Below are 23511 nucleotides of genomic sequence, written 5' to 3' on the forward strand. Positions count from 1 at the left end.
GGTCTGTGTGCAGGCCTCACCCACATAACCCGCTCTGGCAAAGCCCAGCCTGCTCAGACATGGGCTCGCAGCACAGAGCATGGCGGGAGCCTTCAAAGAGCCGAAGTGCTCAGGGCCAAGGCCGAAGACAGATTCCCTCTGGGCTGAACATCAAGCATGGGGGACCTCCTGCCCCCAACCCACTGACGTGGGATGCCTACCACAGGGCACCCACTACAGGGGAACTGTGCCCTGGGTACCACAGTCCATGCATGACAACTGCTGCTATAGACAGACAAGTTGAACTTGGAGAGAGCAGCATGGGCCGAGGTCCCTGGACCCCTGAGAACCCTTGTGGTTGTGGCAAGAGAGGAGAGGAGGCCAGGGGGTTCACGAAGGGAAGGTCAGGACGTGCACTCATGATGGGCTTCCCCTGAGTACCAGGGGAAGCCTCAAGTAAAGAGTGTGAGGTTCAGACAGGATCAACGTCCTGCCCTCTCCTTGGGGGACCTTCCTTAAAGGGTCCCCAGGACTTCAGAAAGCATCTAGGGACCTCGCTGCAAGGCTGGGGAACACAGCATTCTACCTGGGTCACCCAAGCCTCAGGAGCCAGGCCTGCCAATTACACGGAGCCCGAGAGTGAGTTCTGGGTGACTGTCCCCAGGCCACCACCCTTGGCCTGTACGTTAGGCTAGTTTGTGCAGGCAGCCAGAGAGTACCCAGCACAGTACCCCCGACCTTCACAGGGTAAGAAGACGTTCGCACAATCAACACAGAGCTGAGGAGAATCCAGTGGTGAAAATTGACATGTGCGCATGAACCCGAACTCACAGTATTATGAGCAATGCAGCTCACCATGATGCCAGGGAACAAACCAGCCAAGAGACAGAAGAGAAACAGGGGCCGCAACAGGATTCTCTCAGTTATTATGTACTAACCGGTCTGTGCATGGCACGTTTTATTTCTATAAAACTGTTACAAAATATTCAAAAAATACAGTTTAGTAAATTTACAGCAGATATTCTCAATTTATTAATGCAAAAAACATTCTCATTTATCTCTGTACAAACTACAGGCTCCATCCACATGGGCTCATCGCTATGTGTGCGCTTTTAAAAAATATCATTTTCTAATAAATTCTTTGAAGTTAAAAATAACAGAGATCTTCCAGTTTGTTGAGAAGAAGAAGAAGAGGAAGAGGAGAAAAGAAAGGAAACGTATGTGTGTGTCTGTCTGTGTGTGTGTAACAGTCTCAACTTCCAAGAATGTGGCCCCACATGGTGATAACTGAGCAAATGTTAAATCATGAAGATACTACAGGCAATGGGGCTCTGACACTGGAATTAGTTAAATTAAAAATAATATATCTTCATATTTTACACTATTTCAAAAAAATGAAATGTAATTCAGTTAAGTATTGATCTCTCAAAAAATCTAATTTACAATTCTGTGTATAAAAATAAACTTTGTGGACCCCATGAGGCGTGTCTTAGTTTACACATTGCTGAGAAGGAGGAGCTGCGAAGGAGGGCGCCCAGCACAGCTTTGCTTTCTGAACGTCAGGACGAGGGGACATGTAGAAAAATATAGACTCTGAGCAGGTCGCTAGGCCTCACAAAATAATCTCTCCCCCTGTGAGTCCAGTTCACATGACAATAAATTATCCAAGAAACAAACTATTTAAGGCTCTTGAAGGTCCGGTTCATATTATTTAAAACATCTATTCATACCAAACAAATAAATAGCCAGGAGAGGTGGAAAAAAAAACCACACCAAAATAAAACAATAACAAAAGAAAATCCAAAATATATATATGAACTAAACACGACGCCAGAACTTCCCGGGGTCTCGGTTTCCTTATAAGTCTACTTTGGGCTGTCCTACTTTATTATTATTATTAATTATTATTATTATAATTAACGTCTCATTCCGTGCACTTTTTCCGTGTGTCTTTTGCTGTATCTTGCTGTTGTCCCCAACCCTCCCCTTCCCCCCCTCCCCACCCTCCAGCCTTCAGCTGGACTTGACAGCCATGCCCAGCGGGTGCAGGGCTTCGCTGTCCAACAACCAGGTGCCTATTTGGTAAAGCATCTGCGAGTACCAGTGGATGCCTGTGGAACCTGGCGCGTCCGCTGCCCCTGGCGCGGACTGGGGGACGCGGCCGCCACCCCCACCGTCCCGGTCCTCGCCGCGGTCCGTGCGCACCGGCGCCAGCGCGGCCAGCAGCGCGTGCGCCAAGCGGAAGGGCGCGAAGGCCCGGTGCGCCCAGCTGTGCTCTTCGATGACTGCGTAGCACGACGCCAGCACCCGGTTGATGAGGATGGTGCCCTGTGCTGTGAGCGGCGCGTACGTGCCCGCCGCCTCCTCGCGGAGCGTCACGCTGTGCACGGCGGCTGGCAGGAGCCGGCGGTCCCCGCCACGCTCTGCCACTACGTACACGCGCTGGCCCGGCCGAACGCGGCTGGCGAAGAGTGCCCGGCGCCCCAGTGCGCCCTCCGGCGGCCGCCCCGCGCCGGAGTCGTTGTGTGGAGCGACAAACAGCAGGTGCGCAGCGGTGAGCAGCAGGCGCTCCCGCGGCTCCCGCGTCTCGATCACGTAGAAAACCTTTTTGGCGCCGTCGTCGCGGTCCAGGAAAGTGAGGAAGTCGCTGTAGAGCAGCCTGCCCTGGTCGTCGGCCGCCAGCACGCGGTCCCCGGGGCGCAGATCTTTCACCAGCTTGGTGCCGCCCTGCTCCAGGTGCACGGTGGCCGATCCTGGGAAGCAACCGCCCGATTTGGCCGCCACCGAGTTCTCTGTGGGGAGGAGTGAGAGAAGAGCGGACAGGATGGTGAGTCCAGAGACCGAGGCCCGTGTGGGGAGGAGCGCACACTTGGGGTCCCGCGCGCAGCTCCGGGCGAGAGTAAGGGCTGGTCCAGTGCAGACCTTCCCCACCGCTTGGCGACAAACTTCAGATGCAGACAAATTCCTTAATGACTCTTTTAGGAATGGACTGGCAGTGATAAAGGTTAGCTGGCTACACTCCTTTCCTTCCTCCTTCCTCCCATCCCACCCCCCTGCTCAGAACACACCCAACCTCGCCACGAATTCAGAGGGTATTTGCTCTCCACTTGGATTCCTCAGGGAGCTCCTTGAGCTCACTCGGGCGCCAGGGTGCTCCCGCCTTCTCTCCCGCCCCCAGCGCGAGGCGCGGCGACCCCTCAAAGCGCAGCACCCGGCTGCGCCTTGGTGAACCCTCCCCGCCCGCCCGCCCCCAGCGCCCAGTCAGGGGCCTCGGTGTCGGTGTGTTGGGAGACGGGGACAGGGGGTGAAAATAGCTGTTGTAGTTGTAGCAACTGGACAAACATTCCAGAGAACTGGCCAAGGTGTGAAAACCCAGGGCTTCTGTGGATTTTCCAATTAAAATCCAATAAAGGACCCAGCGTTGTCATTGCGATGGCGGTGCTCAAAGTGAGACACTCTCGGAAGAGTGTCTCCGGCTCCGAGGCTGCCCCCTTCCTATTTGCTCAGGTGCACCCCTCCCCCGCCACTACCCCCCCGCCCCCCGCCGCGGTTCACACGCGGGCTCTCCAGAAGCCCGGGCCTCACAAGCACTATTTGCACAGCCAGGCCTCTCTTCCAAGCTCTCAAGATGTGTATTTGAATTTTAAATGGCGGGGCCGGCGAGAGCTCTGGAAGCGGCCGGGTTCTCAAGGCCCCTTGACGACGCGCTTTCTCGAGCCCTCCGTCGATCTCTGAGGCTCACTGTCCCTAGGACAATGATCAGAGCGGGTGGCGCGCAGGGGGCCGGGAGGAGGGGCGTGGAGGCCCCAGTCTTCTTTGCATTCCAATCTCTGGGATCATGCTTTTTGCAAATAGAGATCGCAAGGAAGAATCTTCCTGCTGGAATTACAGAGGGTTTTTAATCTTCTCATCGGTTTCTTGGGCATGAAGTGCGGGCCTGGCCGTTGGAGGCCTGCGGTAGCCCCCCGGAATGCGGCCCCGGACGCAAGCGAGACCGAGTTGTCGAGTCACACGACCCTGCTTGACACGCAGCGCGCTGCGTCCCGGCCCCTGTGCGCGGAATGCCAATGAGAGGCTCTGCGCGCCTGGGGTCTGCTCCCCGGCGGGGTCCTGTGGCGGGATTACCGCTGCTCATTTGCGAGAAGACCTTTAGGGATATCCCTTCCCCCTCCAGGGGTACCTCCGCCAGGGGGACCCCACGGATAGGGGTGGCTCTAGAGGGGGCAGTGCGTCCGTGCTCTAGCACAGCTCTGAAGTTTCGGGAAGCACGTGCCCGGGGCAGGAGGAAAGAGCCACCCAGGGGGTTCCCCTCGGGGTCCCTCAAAGTGGGGTACTGTCTTTCCTTCATGCGGGGGCTTAGACCTCTTCTCCTCTGTCCCTGACACTCTTTGTCTTTCTGTTGTGACAATAAGCCACTATAAATTTTTTTCTTACGAAGTGTGTCTTGACACTTTAAAAATGTTTTTCTACTCACATCTGCTATTAAAATACAGTTTAGGAGACAAACAGGCAAAACTGGGGGGCGGGGGGGGGGGGAAAGAAGACACAATTCCTCCGAAATTCAGTGTGAACTGTTTTGCTAAATGCGCCAATTTGTGCCAAGACAGAGACAGGGCAGAAGCAGTCGCCAAATTGGGATATTCGCGCATGTGTGGGCGTAAAAACCCTTCTCTCAAAGCGGTTCCTTGCCAGCAACCGCATGTGGTGTTGCAGGCTCGGGAAGCAGCAGGGGGATGGCCCAGCCGCAGCTGCAGACTGCTTTCCTGGCCCTGCCTGTGGCTCAGGGCAGCCCAGCTGGCTTCTAAACAGCCAGGACGGTGCTTCTGGGCTTGCGGCCTCCAGATGTTGGAAGTGGTGACTGCTGGGTTTATTACCTCCCACCAGGCCTCTCCCCAAAGGCTTATCGAGTGAGTTAAGTTAGTTTAGCATCCACAGGTGCTCATGAGGAGGGGAGAAAGACCAGGGGCTTACACCCTGGACAGAAGAACCTCTTGTGCTGGGTTGGTGGTGTTAGGGGTGGGGTGGGGCGGTTGATTCGTAAGCCCTAAATGAGAGGAAGGATGAGGCCAGACCTGGCTAACCATGCAGGGCTGCAGTCTCTCACCAAGAAAGTGCCCCCCACCCCCATTTTTCTTCCCTGTTTCCACCACCTGCAGCGGAAGGTCCTGGAAACATTTGGGGACGGCTCAGGAAGCCATATGCCCTCTACATCGGGGCTTTAAAGGGAGTGGGCAATTCCTGGCTGGTGACAAGCCTCGTAGGGCTGTACCCATGGCAATAACACAGTCATTACCCACTTCTATCCCTTCCCAGACCTTCATGTGTCCTCCCTATTTTCTTTGCTTTGCCTTGAGTCAGGCCATGGAGTGCACAGGTGACAACTCATGGGCAGGTCTGGAGCCAGTGGAGGGGGTGTCATTAGCATGGGGTAGGGGGCTATGGGAAGATCGGCCTGTCACTCACCTGCTTTCACGGAGCAGTGAATGTGTGCTTTGGACTCATAGTACACCCAGTCAAAGCCAGCTTCCACTGCCAGGCGCGCCAGCATGCCGTACTTGCTGCGGTCACGGTCTGACGTGGTGATGTCCACAGCGCGGCCCTCATAGTGCAGCGACTCCTCTGAGTGGTGGCCATCCTCATCCCAGCCCTCAGTCACCCGAAGCTTCACTCCTGGCCATTGATTCATCACCGAGATGGCCAAAGCATTTAACTTGTCTTTACACCTCTGCAGAGAGAAGGGGGACCCAGTAGACATTAGCATCCAGCTGACACCCATCTCCTTTAGGGCTGCTGTGTCCAGTCCCTGAGGACAAGGTTTGGACATTGAAGTGGGGAGACAGGCCCAGAATGCACTGGGATGAGGTCGGTGGTGTATTGGCTACAGCTCCTCTTAGGGATGAGGTGAGGAACTATCCCCAAATCCCAAACTAGCAAAGCTCCTACCATGGCCTGGGATGCAAATAAGATTTTGGAAACAAGTGTGTTTTCAGACAAAGGCTGGAAAATCCACCAGGGGTGCCCTTGGCCATGCTTTGAGCCTTCTCCAAGGTGTCCCCCACCCCACCCCTTGCTGTGGTTCCATTTCTCTGCACTTGTGCGAGGCTCTACCCTTCTCCCTGGGTACACTCCCCTCACCTGGAGGCCCGAGAGAGGCCCAGGGTGCAGCTTTGCAGAAATAAAGCAAAACGCACTGTATACTTCTTAAAGAGCTAAAAGCCTTGCCTTATCTCTGGACCCTCCCTCCTGCCCTATGCCTATCTTAGGTGAGAATTAAGCCAAAGGTAGAGAAGGAGGTGGGGAGCTGATAGCAAAGCTGAAGGGTTGGGAGAGAGCAAGCAGTGAAAGGCGGACCAGGTGAGTTATAATTTTCAGTGTGGGCCAGGCCAGACGACAAACAGTCTTTATCTGGACAGCCACATTCCTTTGCCCCATGGAACTCTTTTTTCCCAGCTTTTCTGTGCTCTGATTGTGTCTCTTGTTTTTCTTAAACCTGTTCCCTTCCCCCTCTTGTTTTCTTGGCTCCAGCGCAGAATGGTGTCCAGCAAGTTTGAAGAGCAAACTTCAGAGGTGGAGGGAGGGGGTGCGGTGGGGAGGGTGGGGGATGGGGGGGTAGGGGATGGGGAAGCTAGAAAGGCCCTCCGCCTGGGAGCCCTCCGCCTTGGGGAGTCTCCCTCTGGACAAGGCCCTTCGCGCTTCCCTGGCCCCCCAGTGAGGAAGCTGCATGTGGGAGTCAGGAAAGGAGTAGGCAGGACATGCTGGCGTGGGTGGAGCTCGGTTTCCGGGACATCCCAGTGTATTCGCTGGGTCCCAGAAAAGGACGCAATAGAAACAGCTGAATCAGGTGTGTGCGTTTGTGTGACTGTGAACTCACTGGATGCTTATCCTGCTGCTGGTGGGCGCAGGATTTAAAGGAGGGTAAAATGACCAAGTTCTCACGGGGCATCCGCGGGAGAAGCTGAGACAAGGGGAGACTGGCGACAATTTCAAGTTGACGTCTGCAGAGGGCAGGGCTGGCCTCTAGGCGGGAGGGCGCTTGGCTCAGGAGCCTGGTTACCGGGCTGGAAAAACGGCCCCATCAAGGACCCTAATAACCGCGTGGGGGACTCGTTTCCTAAAGAGTGGTGGAGGGGCGCCCTTGCAGAAGGGGATGTGACAGTTTGCAACAGGAAAAGCCTTGTGTATTTGGCAGCAATAAAACCCAGTAATATGGTTGTAGAGTTAAACATACAACAAATGGGGGTGGGGTGTGGGGAGGGCGGCCCTGGTAACAGGTCAGCGCTTGCAGGTTTCTGGGCCTGAAAGCCGTTTTCTTAAAAAAAAAAAAAAAAAAAAAAAGTCGGAAGGGCAGAATTTGAGTGAGGTCATCTTGAGGATTAAACGCGTTTTACATGAAAATCAATCAGTAAACCAGGGTCAGTTAAGAGCTGTGTTGGCGCAGGCGCATAGCACCGACGCGCGCGCGCGCGCGCGCGCACACACGCACACACACACACACACACACACACACACACACACACACACACAGTGTCCGGAGCCCCCATTTCACCCCAGCTCCCGTCTGGTGGGGGTACAAGAAGCACTTAACAGCGTGCCCCCGGGACAGCTGGCGGGGGAGGGGTAGGGAAGGACGGGGAGGACACAGGACAGCCCCCCTCGCGCGCTTAGCTGCGCCACTTGGGCCAGCGGTGGAGGATCCAGGCGAGGACGCAGGACGAGGCAGGCCCGAGTCGGCGCCCCGCGCCCCGCCCCCAGTGCGGCCTTGGCCCCCTGCTGCAAGGACGCGCTGCGCCCCGGCCGGGCGATCGTGGTGGCCAAAGCCCGGAAGCCCAAGCCGGTCTTGAATTCACTGAGTCTCGTGCCGAGAATCAAGCCCGACTCTGTTCAGCCACTGTGAAGCCCAGCGGGGCTGCCGGGCCGCTTTGTGTCGCCGAGGCCGGGTGGTTCCCCGCGCCTGAGCTTCCACCACCTCCCCTGTCTGCGCAGCCGCTGCGCGCCCAGTGCCAGAGAGGGACTGTCACTGCCAAGGGCCGACGGGCTTCCCCAGCGCGGGAGAGGGGGTGTTCCAACTGCAAAAGAGATCCCCCCCAGTCCCTAACACACCTCCCCGTCTCTGACCCCACTCCGAAAAGCCAGGCCCCTCCCCTCACAACAGGAAAACCTTCCTCAAACCCACACCTGAGCGCGGTGCCCCAAGGACCTCCACGGACCCAGAAATCTACTCAACCTAGAGTCTCAGGCCATGCCCTCACAGCCCTCAGGCCCAGCCCCTCGCGGCCCCCTGCCCCCTCAGAGCCCCCAGCCACCGGCACCCAGCCTGGCACCCGCGGCCTGCGGGGACAGGGTGTCTGTCTGCACTCCCCTCTCCGAGTTAATATTAACCAGGAGCTCATGCGTTCCAGAACTGCTCTCAAAGTTCCACTGGGGACGATCTTGCCATGGTTGAGGGACTTGGGCGGCAGTCGCATTAGAGAGATAGAGACGCACTGAGACAGGGGAGGAGGGACACGCACCTGAGAACAGAATCCAAGTGGTTAACTGAGGTGCCAGCTGGTGCGCAGGTTCCCGGAGGTGCCCTAACCTCCTCTGGCCTGGAAGGCGGTCCTTGGTTCACCCATTCACCCCAACCCTGCCCCTCACCACCCACATCCTCCGACTTCACCCTATGCCTGCCCCGTCCCCCCGCCCCTCCAACTCATGGAATCAGAGCAAAAGGGACAGGAAAGGATACACTAAGGGCACCTTCCAGGTCGTCCCCCCCCCCCCCCCCGCCATCCACAATTTGGGGGGACATTTGTGGGGTCCGTGATACAATGCGGGCCTGGCTTTCCCCAACCACCCCGACCGTGGCTGCCCCTCCCCCGTCCTTTTGTGCTGAGAACGGGAAGAGCCACTGCCCAAGGAAAAAAAGTATTTGTTTTCGTTTCTTCGTCTGAGGGAAGTTGACAGAAGGTCAGAAGTTCAAATGCTGCTAGCGCACGCGGCGGCGAGAGTGGCGGGGCGCCGGGCCGTTGGGCCGTCGGTCCCCGGCGGGGCGCCAAGGCCCGGGAGGTGGCGTGAGCCTGCGCTGCTTCCTGGCCTTGGCACCGACCTCCCCGCCCGCGCGCGGGGAGACCCCGGCCTCGGGACTCTGCTCTTAGCCGGGACCTGGCGGCGCAGGGCGCGTGGAGAGGCGGCCGCAGCCCGCCCCGTGCGCTGAAACCCGAGCCGCGGGATCGATCAGCCCGCAGTAAGTGGAGCCGAATGCGTCTGCCTGGGTGCCCGGCTCCGCGCTCGCTGCTGGGCGCACAGGCCAGGGCCACTCTCCAGCGTCGGCATGGAGCCCACGGGGGTGAACGCAGACCTCTCTCTTTTGGGGTCCTCCGGTGTCCCAGCGCCCCACCCCCCGCCAGTTTCTACCTCTCTTCTTTCCATTCCGGCGCCAAGAGACACCGAGAAGCCCCCCATCCTTCCCGAGGGAGTAGGGTGACCCGGGGTAGGGGCCCCGGGAGGGGTGGAGGACTCCTCGCCACCGACCACACCGCGGGGCGACCCGAGACCTGCGTCGAGTTACCCCGCGGCTCGTCCTGCTCTGGGCACTGGCGCGCGCGGCCACACTCGCGGTCCAGATTTAAGGTGGTTGAGAGCAGATGAGAAAGCGAAGAAGGACCCTTTCCTTCGCTCTCCCCCATCCCCCTCCCGGCTTCCCGGATGCCCGCGCGTCCTCTCTTTGCTCCGCAGCGAGGCCGAGCTGGGTCTGGGAGCCCAGAGCCCGGAGATGGTGTCTCTGTCCCGCCACCCCCCACCCTCCCTGCACTTGCGCCCCTTCAACGCCTCCGTCAGCCGTGGTGCGTTCCTAGCCCTAAAGGTAGGACTTTTATATTTTAATAGGGCAAAAAAAAGGATGTTGACCTATATTTGCCAGGAAATCCATTTCTAGCTTCAGTTATACGTGCGCAGAGTTTCAGACAGCCCACTCCGGGCAAGGAGACTGGCAGCCAGCAGTTTCCAGCAGCGGTGGAGAGGAGAGAGGACGCAGGTTGGCTTTGGTTCCTCTCACCAGCCCCCTCTGCTAGTCCATTAAGCTGGCAGGTTGAAAACTGGACTGATGCAATGCCAGTAAGTTCTAAGTCCCTCCCCTCAGGTACCCAGGCCGGGAGAATGAAAGCGCATCCTTAAAGAAATATAGATACATTCACACTCTGATGGGCACCCCTGTCCCCACAGAGTCCCAGTGGAGCTGAGCGACAGGGCCAGGGACTAGCCCCCGGCCTCTGCATCCCCTGCCTTTGGTCAGAGCTGTCTGCAGGCTTTTCTGATTGAAGGTCTTTAGTGGGGGCAGTCGGGTGTGTGTGGGGGTGTGTGGTAGGAAAGAACAGCCCAGGAGAAGGGAATGTGGAAACTCTAAGGTCTGATGCCAGAGGCTCCTTCTGCACAGTGACCTGGAAGCTACTTCATGTTCACGGGGGATTTCTGCCCCCCACCTCCCTCCATTTCCACTCCAAACTTGGAAAAGGGTAGATGCCGCCAACCTGAAGGTCTCCCCAAGTTACAAGCCATAGCGGAAGCAGGATGGGAAGGCCATCCCTGATGGAGAAATCAAATCAGGGCCATCCGTGGACCACACATCTCCTATCCGCCTCCCCCAACCTCACCCCACCCTGAACTTATACAGCTGGACCCTTCACCTGCATTCCCCTCCAGGAAGAGGAAGGGATGGCAGGTCGGCAGGTGGGTGGAGAAGGCAAGGCTGATATTGCCTTTCTATCTGCCTGACGAACAAACACACGAAGTCTGGGACTGCCTGGTTTCACAGTACCCCCTTTGGAAGCGACGCATTCCAAGCCCAGCGCTGGGTTTCTACCTGAGTCATCAGCCGGTCCGCTCCGGTGTTCTCTTCATCCTTAAAGATTATGTCAGGGTTGTAATTGGGGGTGAGTTCCTTAAATCGCTCTGAGTTTCTCGAGATCTTCCCTTCGTATCTTCCGCTGGCCCCGAGGGTCTTCTCGGCCACATTGGGGATGAACTGCTTGTAGGCTAAAGGGGTCAGCTTTTTGGGGTGCCGCCTCTTCCCGAATCCCCTGCCAGGTCCGCATGCCAGCCCGGAGCACACCAGCAGCGAGGAGACCAGCAGACATCTCGCCAGCAGCAGCATCTCGCCCATGGAACCTGGTGACTTCAAAGCCGTCCCCGTGTGGGTCTGTGTGCGCGCACCAGCCAGCGAGCGAGCAAGCGAGCGTGTGTGCGCCTCTGCGCTCTCCTTTCCTCTCTCGGCTGGCTGGCTTCTCGCTCCCTCGTTCCTCTCTGCCTCTCGCTCTTTCTCTTTCTATAGCACCCTGCCCGCCGCAGCCGCCGGTGCGGGGGACTCGCAGCGGATCCCCACCCAGACGGGGGCTGGAGCAGCAGGCTGCTGGTTGCTGATAACGGAGCACATCGGAGTTGGGGCGGGAGACAGCAATCAAAAGACAAAAAGAGTCTGATTTTAAATGGTAGAAAGCCTGGAGAGCTTGTGAGAGAGGCTGTCTTCAGTACTATATTATAGCTGGCAGGGGCGTATCTGATTGGCCAAGGCAGCACAAGCTTCTCTTCAGATGTTTAACCCTAAAAAAGACTAGATTTTTTTTTCTGTTGCTGCTGTTGCTTTATTTTCACCGGAAGGCTTCAAGTTAAAAGGAAAAAAAAAAATCTTGGCTAAGACAGGGGTGGGTGTGAGAGTGGCTGTCCTCTGCCTACGGTGACATCAATTACCCCCTGCTTTGTGCCTACCTTGCTGTTCCCCCTTCCCTTTCCCCAGAATGGTTGGTGCTTTAGTTGAAACCAACTTAAGTTTTTAAAGGACAGTCTAGACCCACCCCCCCAACCCCCTGCCCCCGGGCTTGGATCATCAAATAAGTATTCTCTCCAATGTTGGGAGAGGCCAAGCTGCCCAGGTCTCATTGAAACGTTTTAGTTTTTGTTTTTTGTTTTCCACCGGAGACTTGATCATGCAGTCCAGGTCTGCCTGCATGTTAAAGACAGAGGGTCTGTGGGTTTCCCAGAATATTCAAAATCTTTGGGCGAAAGGGAATTCTAACTGACCACAGCATACAGCATCGCTATGTGTGTGGAGCGCTTTAAAGTGCCTCAGGAGAACTTAAAAAATACTGAGCCTTGATTGTGTTTCAATTAGTATGTCATGGTTAACCCCTTGAACATGAGATTGAGATGTATTCAGGGGCTGGACCAGGGGTGACCTGAGGCGTTTTACCCGCTGGGCCCAGGAGGTCTGGGCCCAGAACCCGAGCCTGGAGAAGGGGGCCATGCCCGGTGCCTGCCTGTGAAGTGGGCGGAGGCCCATTGTGCCTGGGGGCAGTGGCGAGTGGGCAAGGCTGTGTGCATACCACCCCCATGGCCTATTGATCTGAGCAAAGTACAGGCCAGGGGTGGGCTGAATGTGGGATTCAGGCTCCTTCCACATCCTACTGAGCTGGTTCTCCCGTGGAGCCCTGCAAGCCAGTGCTGAGGCTGCTGCCCGAGATGGAGATGATGCAGCCCCCCCGCCCCCCTCCCGGGATGGATGGGGTGGGGAGAGAGGAGAACAAAAGGGGGCATCCAGTTTTCAGAGCTGGTAACACTGGAGTCCCCTGTCCTTGTGCATCTTTCAGAAAAAAAAGTCCTATTTAAAGAGAAAAATCACATCAGAAATACCCCCCCTCCCCCCCTATTTTTTACAAGACCTGCCCTCTCTTCCTCGGCCCTCCCATCCCACTCAAGCTAGAATGACTCCAGAATAAGTCAAGGAAGTGAGGGCACCTGGTGTGGAATGGACATGCTGACCCTGAGAGTCAGGCCCCGGGCTGGCCCTCTATGAAGAAGCTATGTGCTCTCCCTGAACCCCAGATCAAGTGGGTGAAGCTTGGTCCTTGAAACAATGGGGCCTTGCCAGCCAGCCAGGCAAGCCCCCTGGGGGACAACCTTTTTGGAGTGTGTGTGTGTGTGTGTGTGTGTTGGGGGGCAGATGACAGAAGGGGGATGTGTTAAGGGTACCAGCACCATCCAGGCTCAGCCCATCCATGCGGGTCCTCCTCAGGTGGATCCCAGGCCCCCACCCCACCTGGTTTGCTTTTTCTGCCCTATGACTGGTGAATAATCCACCACTGGGAGAAACACCCAGTCCTGAGCAAGGTGGGCGAGCAGCCCCCAAGCTCTACCAAGGTCTGCCAGGAGAGGAAGCTCTGACTCGGTGTCCGGGCGTGTATTCCCTGTGAGCACAGACACGGAAACGCACACCGTCCTGGACCAGAAGGGTCAACTTGCACAGGGCAGTCGCTGCACAGTGCATGGGTGCAACACCACCCGAAAGTGCGGTGTGGTGCGGTGAGGGCTTTGAGAAGCCCCTGGAGACGCTGCAGACTTTGGCTTGCCCCTCCCCGCCGGACGCCCTGCGTCTGACCTCGCCCCAGTCCCTTCCCTGTCCACCTCTTTTTTTGCTCTTGCGCCTTCCCTTGCAAACACCTAGGCGCAGGCAAAAGGCCGCAGCAGCACCGGGCGTGACCCTGCGGCTCCAGCTTAGGGACCTCGCGTCACTACCAGGGCGCGGAGGCAGCGGGAGGTGCGCGCCCCAGGGTTCGAGATGCCGCGTGTACGGAGACCTCAGACCCGCAACGCGGAGCCGCCTGCGCGCTGGGAACGGAGCCGGACTAGGGAGGCCGGACTCAGAGTGCCGGCAGGTCGCTGCTCTTGGCCTGGGGACTGGCAGTCCCCAAGAACGGGACAACGATGCACCATAGAACCCAGCACTGACCCTTATTTCTGAGGACTTGCTCCTGTCCTCAATGGATAGGTGGTGGAGGAATCTGGACCAAACTCAATTGTAATTTGTATGTATTGCCTTAGCAACAGGGGCATCAGCTGAACCACCCGGAGAAGCTAAGCCCCCCTTCCCTTCCCTTCCCTTCCCTTCCCTTCCCTTCCCTTCCCTTCCCTTCCCTTCCCTTCCCTTTCACCCCCACTTCCCCGGCTCCAAACACCAGATGGCTCCCTCTCTTTGCCTGACCCCACTCCGTACACTTTGGGCCCCTCCCCATGCAGGTCAGAAGTCCCAAACTCCAGCTCTGCCTGCCCTGCCCTGACACCCCAGCTCACCCTCAGCATCCATTTCTCATCAGCCCCAGCTCTGCCCCATTTCCTAAGAGCATCGGCCTCCACCCCTCCATCCCTCACCAGCATCCTTGCTGAGGACAGGTGGCTGCCTCCCTGTCTTCTGCCCCCACCCCCAGGTGGCGCCTCCGGCGGCCCTTGCCGCCAGCCGCCCCCGCCGCTAGATGGCCTCCTGGTTCTGCCTTCGGGTTCAGCTCCGTGGGGCTGGGAAATTCGCACGGACCAGATAGGGGGAGGCCCCTGGATTAGCCAGCTTGGTCCTATCCTGCCCTGATGCTGGCATCTGTTTCTGCGACCCCTGCATCTCCCTCTCCCTTCCTGGTGGCACTGTTGCTGTGCCCACAATGGAAAGCTGGCTGCCCTGTCTCGTTGAGGTGGTCGCCCTCCTCTGGGGCTCTGCCCCTCAGCCTGTATGTCCTCTTCCCCAGCGTCCCCTCCCCTCTGATGTCTCTTTCTGGGAGTTCTTCATCCCAAGCTCTTTCCAAGCATGACTTTCCATTTCTTTCTGTTTTTGTTTACACTTTTGGCAAATTGAGTATCTGTGCCTCCATTTCTCCTTGGGACTGTCAGCCAGGGCCTCCCCCTGAATTTTGGAGGGAGGCATCCAGCCCTGTCCTCTAGCTCTGGGGTCCTGGTGCCACCCCAGGACCTGGGGGTTCTGAGTCTCCAGCTCCCTAGAAAGCCCTGGTACAGCAAGCTCCTTGCCCCCCCATCCTCCTGTGAGGGGGAGGCCCCCAGACACACAGACCTCTGCGCGTGTGGGCTGGCATGTGTGGGGCAGCGCTCGCCAGCTGAGCAGAGCAGGCATGGCAAGGGATGGCAGGTGGGCGCTGCAGCCATGCATTGCACCATGTGGAGTTGGGGGCAGGACCTGGCATCATGCTGGCCTCGGTCACTCTGTGGAGCAGAGCACAGATGACATCCTGAGTCCCCTTCCCTCCTCAAGACCTATGGTTCCAGCCCTTACTCTGGCTAGTTTTGTTCAGCAAACTTGTGAAGTGTACAGTACGCCCATCCAAGGAGCTACAATCCCTGAGGAGGGTATGCTTGTCCCCAAGAGCAGGGACCTTGTCATTGACTTTTCTCCTGGTCACCCAGGGGCACTGATCATGCCCCATCTGGACTTTTACCTCCCGTGTCTCCGATACCTCATGCTGGTGCTCAGGGTAGGAGCTGCCTTCAGACTCGGTGGGGGTTGGGGGTGGGAGATGCTGACACATGTGAGGGTCACACATATGGCCAGGGACACAGAAGCCATATTTGGTCCAGTACATGGGCCAAACAGGCTCATTGGGCTCGAGTTGTGATGCTTTCTGAGGGTGTCTTACTTCTTCTCCCCAACAATCTTATGCATTTCTGCTTTGCTGACTCCTTGATAGGGGTCCTGGAAGCCCACAGGGGGTGGGCACTGGGGGAGAGCCCCATCCTCAGGACAGGCCAATCCTTCTAGAATGTCTTCAGGCCCAGGAGGACCTGGTGAGGAGCCACACTGCTTCCCATGGAGGGGGAATGAGACCAGCTCAGACTCCAGCTCTGTGAGTTTCTGTTTCTTTTTGAAGGGCAGGTATGGGAGACATAGTGAGAAGTCAGTGTGTATATGTGTGTGTGTGTTCATGTGAGTGTGTATGTATACATGTGCATGTGTGTGAGTATGTATATGTGTCAGAATGTATGTGTGAGTGTGTAAGAGTGTATGTGTATGTGTGTTCATGTGAGTGTGTATGTATACATGTGCATGCATGTGAATGCATGCTCCAGATCTTAGAGCTCTGATTTTAGACCTCCTGCAGCAGTCTCTTTCCAGTGGGGAAACTGAGGCCCAGTCCCTGCCCACCCTCTGCTGTGAACCTACTCTCCCCTTGCCCCTGAGATGTGCCCATCGGTCCTCTGCCTCACAAGTGACGAACCTCTGCTTCACGGGGGTATCTTGGCTGTTGTTAGAGGCCAACCCCCTGTGGAGGTGGGGAGGCCCATGGGGTCCTACACCCCAGCCCCTGAGACAGGCCAGCCACACCCCCTCATCCTCCCCAGCTCCCTCTAAAGAATACCCCCTTCTTTGCTGTCTTGAAAGAGGGAGATGACATTTCCCTCTGTGCAAAGCGATTTCGCCTTTAGACCGACTCACATGGTGACCAGCATCTCATTTTGGGACTTGCCACTTGCGCGGTACAAATCCATGAGGCCAAAGCAACTGGGCATGAAATAACTCAACTGTGTTTAAATAGGGTGGGGCTACCATGGACCGTGTCTTTCAAAAAGGATAACATTCAATCCCATGAATAGATTTAAATCATCTTCCTTCCAGTAGAGCAGTGGTCCCCAACCCCTGGGCCGTGGACCGGTACTGGTCCGTGGGCCATTTGGTACCAGTCCGCAGAGAAAGAATAAATAACTTACATTATTTCCGTTTTATTTATATTTAAGTCTGAATAATGTTTTATTTTAAAAAAATGACCAGATTCCCTCTGTTACATTCGTCTAAGACTCACTCTTGACGCTTGTCTCGGTCACATGATACATTTATCCGTCCCACCCTAAAGGCCGGTCCGTGAAAATATTTTCTGACATTAAACCGGTTCGTGGCCCAAAAAAGGTTGGGGACCACTGCAGTAAAGGATCTGATCTTGCCTCTGTCAACAGCCAGTAGGGACGAAGCTCAGTGATGGGACCTCAAGGAACAGATCCCAGTATGTGTTTGTCCCTTCCTCTTAAGAGTGTCCCCTTAAATAGTTTCCTTTGACTGAACCTCTCTGTTGCTCTGGCTCCTCCTGGGGAATACTTCTGTGATAGCCTGAGCTGGCCCCAGGGCGCTGCATCTCCAACACCATGTATTTCTGGAGGGCAGTGGTCAGCTTGGCGGGGCTTTGAGGTGGAGGCAGACCTGTGTTACTCTCTCTGTGTGGACGGAGCAAGAAAGTAAGCTCCAACAGGGGCTTGGGCGGTGGTTCCCAGAGTCCCTCAGTTGGTCTCTGACTTTTTAAAAATTATTTTTATTTATTCATTTTAAAGGAGAGAGAGAGAGAGAGAGAGAGAGAGAGAGAGAGAGAGAGAGAAGGGGGAGGAGCAGGAATCATCAACTCCCATATGTGCCTTGACCAGGCAAGCCCAGGGTTTTGAGCAGGGGTTGGTTTCTGACTTCTAACCTGTCCTTCTTGCTGTGACTTGGCCTCTGACCTTGAGTCTGGTGTGTTAGCGCCCTGTTTCTGGAACTCAGCTCTTTTAGCCTTGACGTTCGGGCTGCAGGTTCATTTCGGGCCATGGCCCTGCCCTCTTAAGTTTTTTTTTTCTCCTTGAGAACATTGTTTCTTTGGCTTCCACTTTGACGCATGCCCAATGGGGTCTGGGCTGTTCCACGGAGAAGGGACACTCCTAATCAGCCCTTTCTCTTGAGAGAGCTCAGTGTCACTTGTTTCCATGACGGATAGGTGGTCAGGAGAGTGGGGGATGGAGGGTCAGAGGTAGGGAGGATAGAGAGGTGGGGGTTGTGGGGGAGATGCCAAGAGAAACTCAAAGGTATGAATGAGACAGCTCAAACTCCAAATTCCTTCTCTTGGCCTTTTCAGAGCGAGGATGACTTGCCCCAGAGTACACAGAGGAGCTGCCTGAACCCCAGCTCTCTGTTTGAGCAGTACTAGCACAAAGCCTGCCCTCCGAGGTTATCCATCTGTGGCCCTCTCCTGCCATGGGAACAGCTGGGTTCCCTGGGCCACGGCTGCAGGCCAAGTATGCGCTGGGCTGTCCTGGCTTCTCCCATGTCTCTCCATCACAGGGTGGTCCTGGGTGTTGTGTATGTGTTTTCTGTCTTGCCTTGATGTATTTATACCCTCACTTTGTTGAGCTTTGTTTGGTGGAGGAGGGGTGGGTGGGGAGGTGGTGCAGGTTGGCCAGAATGGTCAAGAATGCTCCTCAAAGGCTGCCACCAAGAGGCCTGTAGAGCCATCTCTCTCTCCAGGGCACACACGTCAGTGGGCTTGGAAGCAATCTTAAAATTGCATGCCAGTGCGATCACGTGGCATTTCGATTTGGCTATTAACAGAGAAGCGGGCAGAAAGGCGACAAGCTACCTTAGGCAACGAGTCTATAAAGGAGGCAGTAAAACGTGTAATTAGGCAAATCAAATAAGGCACGGCAACAAATTTCAACTATTTAGTCACATATCATTTCCCATTAATTTACTGCGTGTTTAAACGAGGTCTGCATTTTTATAATACCCTATTAAAGGTAAGATTCGTGGCAGAGGTGTGGCTGGCTTCGGAATGCCACTGCTGGCTCAGGTCTCCGAGGGGTCCCAACAGGCGTGGCGGCATTTCTCCCAATGGGAAGGGAAGACTGCGTTCAAGGACAGCCCTGGGAAACCCGGTCATCCCGGCATCCTATTCATTTTCAAGTTCATGGACTGACCCAGAAGCCTTCTTGGAGCTTAATGGTCTCTGTTTCTGTGAATGTCAGGGAGCTCAGCCCCTTTCAACAATTACGATGTTTTGCCTAAATCCCCCCGTAATGTGACAACTAATCCATCGGTCACCTTTCTTTGTAGAAATAGTCGATTCTAATCAGTAATTGCTTTTGGGCAATAGTTCAAGTCTGCTGTCATCTTTTGGCTCCCAGCATCATAACATCATCTGAGCAGCTCGAAGGGCAATTATACATTTCACTGTTACAGTATTGAAGGCCATGCGGCCTCCGCTGCCCAGTTTGTATGCGGCACGTGATCCCACACCATAGTCTGCGTCCCCGCCGCGCAGAAACCTGTGTCTTCAGAATGGCCAAACACCCGGGAGTTGGGGGACAGGTTGTCTTTCTTCATCTTCAGAGAGCAGCTAGGAGCCAGAAGGACACAACCTCGGGGTTATTAAAGTGGTTTTTTTTCTGGGCACAGTTTTGCAAGAAGGACAGAGAGATTAAGAAAGCTGGTCTCAGGTCAGAGGTGAACCAAGGATTGTCAGTGTTAAGCTTTCCCATCTGGACCCATATCTTCCATGGCCGGGTCCCCACAGTGCCAATGGACATGGGTGTGACTGGCCACGTGAGGGCCACCGTCCCTGCCACGGAGTTCTGCCCACTTTCACCATGGCTTCCGGGCCATCTAGACCTGGGCTTCTGCCTCTCCAAGGGTCCTGGTGAGCTCTGCTGTTAGGTTTGGACTTTTCTGTTGTCTAACGCAGCCTTACAGTTTCCCCAATGGAAGGTTTATATCAGGCATCCCCAAACTACGGCCCGCGGGCCGCATGTGACCCCCTGAGGCCATTTATCCGGCCCCCCGCCGCACTTCCAGAAGGGGCACCTCTTTCATTGGTGGTCAGTGAGAGGAGCACTGTATGTGGCGGCCCTCCAACCGTCTGAGGGACAGTGAACTGGCCTCTTGTATAAAAAGTTTGGGGACCCCTGGTAGCCTGTCTTAGTTACTCCATAGCAGAGCTCTTCAGAAGAATCATTAAAATGAGACAGATCTGTTTCCAATTGTTCTGTAGGTTCCTGAGGGGCCAGGGTGCTATAAGAATAATGGAAAATTGTCATCAGAGTGTTAGAGGTGGGTACAAACCAAGTGTGACCCTCATGTACTCTTTAGGGGTGTTTAAAATGGTGACAATTTTCTTGAACCTTTTCTCTCTCTCTCTCTCTCTCTCTCAAGCTAGGCTTTGTTTAAAAAAAAGAAAAAAGGAATAACAACAACAAAAACCCAACAGCAAGAAATTTGCTCCTGGTACAAAGGTTTCTAAGACATTTGTTAGGAAGGAATAAGAGTCCTGTTAAAATATTTATAAGTCGAAACAACCCCAGAAGCCACACATACACACTTTAGGCCTTTCAGCCTTCTATTCTGAAAGCCAGATAAATCATTGTTCAGGGAGCAAGGAAGAAAAATCAAAACACATGCGCCGTGCTCAGAGGGCTGCCAACGAAGAAGGCAGGGCCGTGGTCTAGGAGGCGGTCCCTGTAGCCGAGTCCCGCTCAGTTCTGGACATCATGGAATCTTCCGAGTTTCTGACTCATCAAATAACTAACTAACTAACTAACTAAATAAATAAAAGCCCATGTGACATCTTCTCTGGACCACACCATCGACGTTCAGAACTTTAAGGAGGAAATTGAGACATCTGCCCCAACCTCGGATTTTATAGGAGGGGAAACTGAGGCTCATCTTATGCATGGGTTTGCATCCAAGGGTTGCAATGGACAAAGTCAGGCCTAGAATGCATACGCTCAGATTGGAGGCCAGTCTCGCACCCGCTGCCCCAGGTGGAGGGCAGTCAGGGTAGTTCAGCCCCCTTTGTTTTCTGGGTGCTAGAGACCCCAGGGCAGCTTGGGGACACTGACCCACATCTTCCGTGTATTTGTATGTCCACCAGTTGGTTTATTTGATACACCTGTGGTCGATACCCATGTTTAGAGCATTTCATCTGTCCTCAGGAACAAACATGAGACCTGAACCTGTGGCCTCCAAGTGTTCCGTGCAGAAAGGAGGTGTGATCAGAGAGGTAATGCAAGGGGGTGGCCCCACACGTCAAAAATCTGCTTCCGTATCAGGCACCCAGCACAGGTGCTCAGCTGTGACCACCAAGGGCACTCCCCTCCTCAAGGTGAGGGGACCCTCAGTTGGTCCCTTTCCCATCTGCTGCCCTTTCTGACACCTCCGCCTGACTCTCCAGCCCGGAACCAGGCTGAAGGCAGACACCTTCCCATACAGGTGCTTTATAGAGAGATGGTGGTCAGCAGGCCCCGGGGCCCTCCACCATTCACAAGGACCCGGGAGGGGCCTCAGCAGATGGGTACTGTGATGGAGCCCTTCAGTGTGCTCAGCGGCAGCAGCCGCCACCTCTCCTGGGTGCCCGGCACTGGGGAGAAGTGACTCACGGCTTGATGGACAGAGAAATGCCATGCACAGAGTGATCCAGGTCACTGTCTCAACCAGCCGGCCCCTCCAGCTGGCACTGAGCCTGGTTTCCCTGCCCCTACCCCTCCCGCGACAGGATAGTGGATGGCTTCAGTGAGCGAGGCCTTCTGCGTCCTCCAGCCTCCCTGCTGTAGTAGCTGTCCATGGTTCTGCAGCCCCGGCCTCCTGCCCTCCCCATGTGGTGGGAAACCAGGGGACGGAGTCAGAGGGAGGACGTGGTTTCCAAGTCCAGCTGGGAATCCCAGGCCTGGGACCTCCATCTGGAATTAAGTCAGAGTGCTGGTGGAAGAGAAGGGGGGGGGGGAACTCAGGAGAGAGGAGTGGGCAAACCGGCCCGCTGACGGGGAGGCTCGTCCGGGGCTTGTGGCTCCTCAGAGCTCCCCCTTCATTGAAATGTCTCCCTGGACATGTTGTGGAGGAGGTCACCAACCTTCCCACTTCACAGAGGGGCACACGGAGTGTAAGGGCGGTTGAAAGGCTCCACTGAGACAGAGCAGAGGTGTCTGGCGGCCCTCCTGCGTCTAGCAGCTTGTTTCTTCTGGTATTTGGGCTGTCAGAACAGTGTGCTGGGTCCTTAAAGATGGCACACCTGGTGAAGGAGGTGTCCTGTGATGCCAGGCATGGTGGGGCTGTCACTGCTCACGCTGGCATGGTTATCAGCCTCCTAACCTGTGAACCTCCGAGAGACCCCATGGGGTCTCACCCCTCACCACAAAACCTCACAAACATTACACCCCCTGCCCCAGGAAGAAGGGAGCTGTCTGAAGTGCTGTCCACCCTCTTCCACCGGCGTAGAAGATCACCAGGTCCCTTTCTTGCCACGGTCATGACTCATAACCAATAACACCGGAGACATCGAAAATCAGGGCAGTGGTTGATGGACTATGTTGGCTAACAGGTCATTTTAATTCTCTGGATGGACCTCTGTTTTACTTCCTGCAGAGCTCACAGTGGTCTGACGCAGTCATCAGATTCTTATGGGTGACCCCCAGTAAGGCCTTTCAGATGCGCACGCCGACCCTCTGTCTACACAGAGAGCCTCATTTATTCAGAGTACATCCAGGAACCAGAAGAAGACTGCAAGAGGACCCTCGGTCCCCAAAGAGGTCATAGATCCATGCCCAACTCCACGTAGAATGTGGGCTCCAGGGCTTTTGTCTGGAGTCCACTTGTTCTTACAAGTGTCTGGCTCACATGGTGACCTGGGCTGCCGACACCAGCAGCAAAGACCCCTGGAGATTGTCACCATGAGGAGGTCAGACTGCAGGGAAGGGAGGGAAGAGGCAGGGAAACCAGGTGCCTGGAGTTGTCCCCATATCTCCTGCCTGGTCTGGGCCCCCTGCCAACCTTTGTCACTGAACTGCTCAAGTCTTCTTGTCTTCTGTCTGTCTGCTGGACTGGGAGAGGGTCTCTAGTCCTGTGCCCAGCCGGGGTGCTGGGCTAGGGTCAGAAGAGAGCCTGTCCTGCTCCTCTGAGCTCCGGGATGTGGGACAGTTACGTCTCTGGGCACGTGGAGATTTCACTGGACAGACCCGAGGCTGCTCTTGCTGGGCCACTACTGATGGACGCTTCTTGGCACACACGCAGCTCCATTTGGACCTGGCCCACCTCATCCTTGTCCGCGATGGAGCCAGTTTTGTTCAAAGTCAGTGTGAGGGCTTCCAGTGTTGGGAGGTGGGCGGCAAATGGTTATTCAGTCAGTCTCAAACGATGCTTCTTCAATGACACTGTTCTGTGATCTGAACCGAGGGACCCTGGTGTTCAAACTTGAAGAACTTTGGTTGCTTTCTGAACTGGTACCTGGTGAGGATGCAAGGAAGGTTTAAAGTTCACTGAACTGAATTAGGAAAAAAAAATGAGTTCATGGATATAGTTTCCTTGGGGTGAAGCTTACGTCTCATGACATTTTCTTGAACACCTGGCACCCCTATCAAGTGACATCAGACGGCAGAAATAAGCGAACCCGTGAAAGGTAAAAGTATGAGGTAAGACCCTTATATTATTATTTTTTTCCAGAATAATGATGTTTGGTTCAGTGACTTATTTTTTTATGAACAGATGGGTTTATTATGGCCGTGATTGTGGACTTGGAAACGTAGAAGGTCAAATTTTCATTGACTAAACCATTTCATTTCCTGTGATTGCACCTGAGAAGGACACCCTTTGTGGTTGTTCTCAAAAATGGCCATGCCTTTGCAGAAAAAGGCTTCAGAGCCAGAGACTCTTTTGTGGGGAGAGACCCTGGAACTGGGGAGGGAAGGGAGTGGTGGAGGACTTGGCCCTGAATCTCAGCATCACCGAGAAGCAGAGCATCTCTTCTGTATGTCCTGTGGTTAAGGTGTCCCAGGGTCAGACCTGCAAGTTTATCTCACCAGCACCCCAGAAGCCAGACCCTTAGATATGTACTTGATCTATTGCGGTGACAGCAAGGACATGGTCTTGTGACTCAGCTTTCTTTGAAGTCAGCAGTCTTTGTTCACTATATCTGGACAACAGTCGTGGGCACACAGGTTTGCAGATAC

The 23511-nt window shown here is 55.3% G+C and overlaps 1 protein-coding gene and 1 long non-coding RNA gene across 3 annotated transcripts; one reads left to right on the top strand and one right to left on the bottom strand.

Moving 5' to 3' along the window:
* Nucleotides 1–1992: 1992 nt before the first annotated feature.
* On the bottom strand, nt 1993–11718 carry SHH (sonic hedgehog signaling molecule). Of its 2 annotated transcripts, none has more exons than XM_066384702.1 (3): nt 10820–11718; nt 5443–5704; nt 1993–2771 (listed from the first exon to the last, which is right to left on the bottom strand). In XM_066384702.1, the coding sequence occupies exons 1-3, from the start codon at nt 11117–11119 to the stop codon at nt 1993–1995; spliced, it is 1341 nt and encodes a 446-aa protein (XP_066240799.1). In that variant the 5' UTR covers nt 11120–11718. The 2 variants fall into 2 exon arrangements, with proteins under 2 accessions (XP_066240799.1, XP_066240800.1); XM_066384703.1 differs by lacking the exon at nt 10820–11718 and adding an exon at nt 6851–6968.
* LOC136406266 (uncharacterized) lies at nt 8981–22911 on the top strand. Its single transcript, XR_010751647.1, has 4 exons — nt 8981–9205; nt 19566–19624; nt 20506–20573; nt 21932–22911. It is a non-coding gene; the product is annotated as an uncharacterized lncRNA (long non-coding RNA).
* The last annotated feature ends 600 nt before the right edge of the window (nt 22912–23511 follow it).

This window comes from Saccopteryx leptura, chromosome 5, assembly GCF_036850995.1.
Source record: "Saccopteryx leptura isolate mSacLep1 chromosome 5, mSacLep1_pri_phased_curated, whole genome shotgun sequence".
Taxonomy (NCBI): domain Eukaryota; kingdom Metazoa; phylum Chordata; class Mammalia; order Chiroptera; family Emballonuridae; genus Saccopteryx; species Saccopteryx leptura.

Excerpts from the sequence above, each read along its gene's own strand:
- SHH (XM_066384702.1), bottom strand. The coding sequence starts at position 11,119 with ATGGGCGAGATGCTGCTGCTGGCGAGATGTCTGCTGGTCTCCTCGCTG. Across the intron at positions 5,705-10,819 it reads CGGACCGGCTGATGACTCAG|AGGTGTAAAGACAAGTTAAA; the intron begins GTAGAAACCCAG and ends TTCTCTCTGCAG. Across the intron at positions 2,772-5,442 it reads TCACTGCTCCGTGAAAGCAG|AGAACTCGGTGGCGGCCAAA; the intron begins GTGAGTGACAGG and ends TCCTCCCCACAG.